Below are 6,567 nucleotides of genomic sequence, written 5' to 3'. Positions count from 1 at the left end.
ATTGTCTCCTTAATTTCTGATCAATGCTGATATCAAACAATAAGGATTGAAGGGGATGAAGGATAACACTTCCATTTAACCAGAGAGGGCTGATGGATTGAAAAGAGCGGAAGGCATAGATGAGACTCTGATATAAAAAAAGCAATACATAGCGATCTTGACTTGTACATCATTTGACTACCAAATTTGATTCTGCAGTTGGCAATTTATATCTATATAGTCATATATATCTTTAAAAACAGCCTCCTTACACAAAGCAGGCATCATTACTCAATTTCTGGGTGTCATTTTAGTTGGACATTTTATCTCTTAAAAAACACAAAATATCTCTTAACCTCTCATTGTCAGAGGAGATTAACGTATTGCACTTTGATGTTGCTGTGCTCTTGTAATGCTGTGGTTCGAGTCATCTGTAAAGGTTCTGAATGACTGGGTCCACAGGAACACACAAGTGCCCTTTTCTGGTTACATGTCCTGTCATCCACCAAAGAGTGCTTACATCTTTTTGCTGCATGTCCACAGGGTTCAATCCATCTCCGAGAAAAATAAGTTACTCGACTTTCAGCATAATAAATCTGAAATTTGACAAATGTTGTTGCTAACTTTGGTTAACAGGATGGATCACTGAAGCTGTGAGCATGCAGGGCCTGTCAGGGTGGGGGGTTAGTGACAAACAAATGCCATATCATAAGACCATAAGACACTTTCCTGCTCATTAACACTTGTCTCTTTGTGACATTCCACACACACTGAAGATAAATGGACACGTGTTTTCAACACGCAATGCACATGGAAACATGGGAACACAGAGTGTGTAAATACACATACTACCCCTCAGTACTAATCACAATCATCATCATCATCATCATCATCATCATCATCATCGGGAATCATCTCCGATTTTTGTGTGTCTGTTTTAATGTGTTTTGTACGTGCATGAAAAGTGTCATTTGCACAGTGTTGTAATATTACAAAGTACGAATACTTTGTTACTGTTCTTATGTAGAATTTTCACGTATCTGTACTTCACTTCATTATTTAGTATTTCTGGAAACTTTCAATTTTACTACACTACATTTCCTAAATTGAATGTATACTTTCACTCCGATACATTTCCCCTAAGCGTCTTTGTTACTAGTCACTTCAAAGTAAAATCCAAAGGAAATTGTTAGGTTGTTGTCGTTCCTGAAAAAAAAGCAGGTTTGGAGAACGGGGAGGGACAAAGATGCCGTAACACACCTGGCCTTATTTGAAAGATATGTTTTCGTATGTTGGAGTTATAGGTTTTTCTTTACACAAAAAAAGAAAGTTCTGTTTCTGTTTTTCTGTTTGTTGAGTTCAGCTATCTAAAAAATATGCAATGTTTGATGGAATTGTTCCTGGAAAGTCCTGGAAAAGACTTCAAACTTGTTGTTTAAGAAGGTGTGGCAACCCTGACGCTTTATTATAAGGAAGCCACAAAGTTGATAATCTACGTTTTTAGCTTTTGCTTTTAATAACTAACCACATTTAATATTATAAAATTACTTTTGATACTTAAGTACAGTAAATATTAGTTACAACATTTACTCAAGTAGGCCCACTATTCTAAAAGCTGACATTAACTTCTACCAAAGTCCTTTTCTTTTCATTTTTCTTTCTTCATACAAAGACTGCCTTTGTGTAAGTGTGTGCAAATCTCTTAAACGGAAATGCCTAAGGATGCAAAAATGATTTTCAGTGTACACTGACAATACACTTGTATCGTTTTTATGTATTTTATTGTCAGCTTCACTCCCTGCTACAATTGTTTCTGAACTGCAGAAGTGAAGGGTCAATGTCGCGGGAGCAAACAATATATTATGACACATAGCTTTGCTTTACAAAGTATAACAGGCCCAAGTGAAAAACTGCCCCATGGAAAACTGTTTGTGTTCCAATTACTTACTTTGCAATGTGGGTCAAGGGGGCCAATAGTTTTTGGTGTGTGTTAGAGCCCCCTAGTGTGGTAATCTGTCCCTGCATAAATTTGTACGCATACATATCAACAAGAATGTGTGAAAGCTACATGTGTATATATTATGTAATAAGGTGAAACTATGGGCTGAAACTTGTGTCAACAAAAAGAGAATTTGAATCATTTATGTTTGAATTTGAATTGCTAAACTTGAATCATTGCATTGAAAAACTGAATCTGATTAGTACCCGGATGTCTGTCACTGTAACTTGAAATCGAATATTGTGAACTGAATTTGAATTGTGAGAACTGAATGAGAAGATATATAAAGAGTTGAATTCAAATTCACTTCCAAACTATAGTATTCAGATTCAGTTTTAATGCAATGATTCAAATTAAACATTACATATTTAAATTATGTGGTTCAAATTTAGTTTTTTAATGGAGTTATTCAAGTTTAGCAATTAAAATTAAAATATAAATGAATCTAATTCAGTTTCTGTTGGCACATATTTCAGCCCATATTGCTTCACAGCAAGGGAATACTATTAACAAAGTGAAACTTTTTCCCTTTTCCATGACATAACACACAATTTCAACATCTTCTGCTTGTTCCCTCTGTTTTCTGGCCCCTATTTGTTCAGAATAACATTCAACCACGAAGTAACCTCTGGCAAGCTAACAGCATGGAGACCCATTGTATTCATGTGCGCTCAGTGTCCTCCGGCCCGCTGGAGGGCGCTGTGGCGCTCTGACGCTGTGCCTACGTCAAATTTGTTGCAGGAAGTAAATCTCACGGGGTGTCGCTACCCGATGTGCATGCGAGTTTGTTTGGGTTTCCATGTGACACCGACTTGGTTTAAATTAACAGATAACCCTAACCCCCCGGAAATTTAACCGTTTGTGTCAGTGCATCACAGCAGGCATGGTAAAAAAGGGCAAGAAAGAAAAGAAGGTAAAGGGAGCGGAGAAGACAGCTGCCAAAATGGAGAAAAAGGTTTCAAAGAGGTCCAAACGAGAGGAGGTAACACTTTAACCTGGGTTAACGCTGTATAATATAATGATAGACTGTATGGATATTTTCCTATTATATATGTCGATGCACTTCACACAGAGATAGCAGAAAGTTATAGCATAATAACTTTGTAGCTTTGTACAAATTAAAATGGTCCACGTTTACTGCAAAATGTAACTAAAAATGAACTCCCAAACTAAATTAGTGCCAGGTAACAACAAAACAGTCTATAATTAGTAATAGCAATATTACTAATATTAATATTAGGCTACCCATATTACTAGGACACAAAAAATTGAAAAAGCCATTTATTTCCTTCCTTCCTTCCTTCCTTCCTTCCCTCCTTCCCTCCTGCCCTCCCTCCAGGAGGATCTGGAGGCTCTGATTGCTGAGTTTCAGAATCTGGATGCAAAGAAGACCCAAGTTGTAGAGACAACATGTCCACCTCCCTCACCAAGGTGAAAGGCTACATCACTTTCTTCAAGTTAATAACAATAATGATATATCCTTCATTAGTCCCACAAGGGGAAGTTACAATTTACACATTTAACTGTTGTTATTACATGCACGCTCAGTACCTATACATGCACTAAATGGAGAGATGTCAGAGTGAGGGGGCTGCCCATGGAAAGGCTCTCCGCCATTGGGGGTTCAGTGCCTGTGGCCAGGATGTGAACTGGCACCTCTCCAGCTACCAGTCTACCACCATACTTTTGTCACTATGTGGTCTTGAACCGGTGACCCTCCAGTTTCCAACCAAACTCCCAACGTACTGAGCTACTGCCATCCCCGGTTCAGCCTTGAACACAGATCAGAATAAAAATATATATAACATGCATATTGCTAGCTCAGTGTTAGCATAACATCAAATCTTGAGAACATCTAGCCATTATCAACCAGCCCAATCATTAGGGTTGAAAAAATGTTACAATTGCAATCCACCAATATTTGCATATCCAATATTTAACAGTTAAATAACATGAGAGATAAATTCATTTCTTCTGAATCTCCGTTCAGATAGAAATGCTTCTTATCACCTGCCGAGAGAAAACTAAACTAAGTAATAATAGCAAATGTAATGAGAGAGATGTAGTGTTCCAGTTGAGCTTTCCACACACCCACATCTAGTTTAGCTTTAAAAGGAAGTTGTGGTTGCTGCTGGGCTGTTTTACAGATTGCTTCGGTGTTATTAAGGCAAAAAGGAAATCAGTCCTGGCTGACTAACTGACAGACCAACACTGCCATCCCTGCAGAGATTTTGGCTGGTTTCAGGGGAGATTCCAGTGTTTTTCCTAGGTTTGTGTAAGACTTTACTCCATGTATTTGACAGAGGGTTGACAGGTTTTCTCCATCAAGAAAATGTGACGTTTTTCAATAAAAAAAAAACTGCAGTTTCATATAATGTTGGACTGTTATTTTTATTAAATCTGTCGAGGGCTGGGTACCAAATTCAATACTTTTCAGTCACCGACCGAATTGCCTCTAAAGCATTGAGTATCAAAAAATGCCTCATCATTGCAATACTAAATAAAAAAAAAAAGAAGTAGTAAAATCAGAGAGACTCCAAAATCAGGGTAGCAGCTGTCGCCTTGGTCCCGCTCTAAGTTCTGTGATGCCATGTTCAACTGCTACACTGCAGTGCCCTGCTACGTCCTGCTGTGCCTTGTAATGCCGCACAGCGTCCTGCTATGCCATGAACTACTACAAAATTCTAACCCCAACCGGCCTGTCAGACACCGCCTACCAAGAGCCTGGGTCTGACCGAGGTTTCTGCCTAAAAGCTAGTTTTTCCTCGCCACTGTCGCACTGTTGCTTCCTCTGGAGGAAACTACTAGAACTGTTGGGTCCTTGTAAATTCTGAAGTGTGGTCTATCTGTATAGTGTCTTGAGATAACTCTTGCTATGAATTGATACTATAAATAAAATTGAATTGAATTGAATTAAAAATCAGTGAGCCAATAAGCATGCGGCATGCTTCTACAAAGATCTAATAATGCTGCTGATTGGCTGTCTTATGTTACCTGTCGTAGAGACACGCAGGAAAAACTTTACCTCACGTGCAGAGACGGGGCTCACGTAGCAGGAGCTGAAAAATAAGTAAATAAATACACTTGTGCTGTAATAATGTTGTCTCTTTTTGTTTTATAAAATTTATATCGAAAAACGTATCTTTTAGGTACCGGTATCAAATATTTTTGAACGATAACCTGCCCTATATCTGTGCCTAAAAAGTTGAATAAGCCAGAACTGATAAATAAAAAATGACACTCAAAATGCTTAAAGACAAACGTTGCTAAAGTAGTCCTCTGGGGAACAACTACAATCATTAGGAAAGTCCCGCAACAGGGAAATTTCGTTATTACAGCAGCAGCATTTTCTTCATTTGGCTTATGTGGGGCCCAGGACTGCTTTGGTGCTGCGCCTAAGCCTAATAATGGTGTTGAAACCCCTGGATGATAACATTATGTATGCATCATGCCTGTCTGCCACAGTGGGAGAATGTATGGATCTTTTGTCTCTGATGTATTTTCATGTTTTCCAGATTGAGTGCGTCTCTCTCCGCCCATCCTGAGAAAGATGAACTCATCCTGTTTGGAGGAGAATTCTTCAATGGAAAGAAGGTAGTAGAAAAAACTGAATGACTGAATGAGTAGCTAATGAGATGGTTCGACGTGGTGACGTTTCATCCACCAGCTCCTCTTTAATTTCCAGTGTATTCTGTATGTTACAGCAGAATACATTCTTCATTTAAAAACTTGCTTTTGCAGACGTACCTGTACAACGATCTGTTTTTCTACAACATCAAGAAGAACAGCTGGGTTAAATCCGAGATCCCCAACCCTCCCCCCCCGCGCTGCTCTCACCAGGTACACCCACAAAGAGCATCCTGGTGCACTCTCTCTCTGTCTCTCCGCCTGCTTAAGTTCTCAGCTTTATTGTATTTGATTTGATTCTCAGCTACAGTTTTAGCGACGCAGTACCACTTACTGCAAAGACCAGGTGACTAATATTAACCAAATGACAGGTTTTTATTCCATATAGCACTTTTATCACACTACATATGCTGAACTTTTGCACGTCCCTGAACCAGGGTTTCTGCAGTGTCTTAAAAAGTCTAACATTTTAAAGTGAAAAGTTTAGTCAATAAAAGCTAAAAGTGACATCCATTAAATTGTATTGTATTGTGTTCTAGGTATTAAATAATTTTCAACAAGTCTTCATTTTCCTACTTCCACGTCATGCTACCTCTAATGTTGGTAAAATCTTATAGCAGTGCTTTATTATATATACTGCATATTTTTTAATTGTGTAGTGTTGTAGTTCTGTAGCTAGTCCAAATATAATTTGCTGTATTATGACTACAAATGAGACAAACATGCAACTTATTTTGCAGCAAATCTAGACACCAGTCCTCTAATGCCAATGAGGAAATTGGTGATTTGTCTGAAACAATTAAATTTTTTAAATTACATGACATGACATCACAAAGTCTTAAAGTTGACTTAGTGAAACCTGCAGAAACCCTGGACAAGATTTTTGAACATCCTGCTAATTTAAACAGCCTCTTTTTCTTTAACAGTTATATTGTGTGTGTGTGTGTGTGTGTGTGTGTGTG

The 6,567-nt window shown here is 38.3% G+C and overlaps 1 protein-coding gene across 1 annotated transcript in view; it reads left to right on the top strand.

Moving 5' to 3' along the window:
• The first annotated feature begins 2,721 nt into the window (after positions 1-2,721).
• The window catches only part of klhdc4 (kelch domain containing 4), a 19,208-nt gene continuing 15,362 nt past the window's right edge, over positions 2,722-6,567 (top strand). Inside the window, exons 1-4 of the mRNA XM_034878832.1 lie at positions 2,722-2,960; positions 3,318-3,409; positions 5,494-5,572; positions 5,720-5,818. Coding sequence (XP_034734723.1) covers positions 2,862-2,960; positions 3,318-3,409; positions 5,494-5,572; positions 5,720-5,818 — 369 coding nt within the window. The 5' untranslated portion in view covers positions 2,722-2,861. The remainder of the gene's footprint in view (positions 2,961-3,317; positions 3,410-5,493; positions 5,573-5,719; positions 5,819-6,567) is intronic.

This window comes from Etheostoma cragini, chromosome 8 (genome assembly GCF_013103735.1).
Source record: "Etheostoma cragini isolate CJK2018 chromosome 8, CSU_Ecrag_1.0, whole genome shotgun sequence".
NCBI classification, from domain to species: Eukaryota; Metazoa; Chordata; class Actinopteri; order Perciformes; family Percidae; genus Etheostoma; species Etheostoma cragini.
Note: the sequence above shows the minus strand (reverse complement) of the source record. Positions and strands in the feature narration are given on the sequence as shown.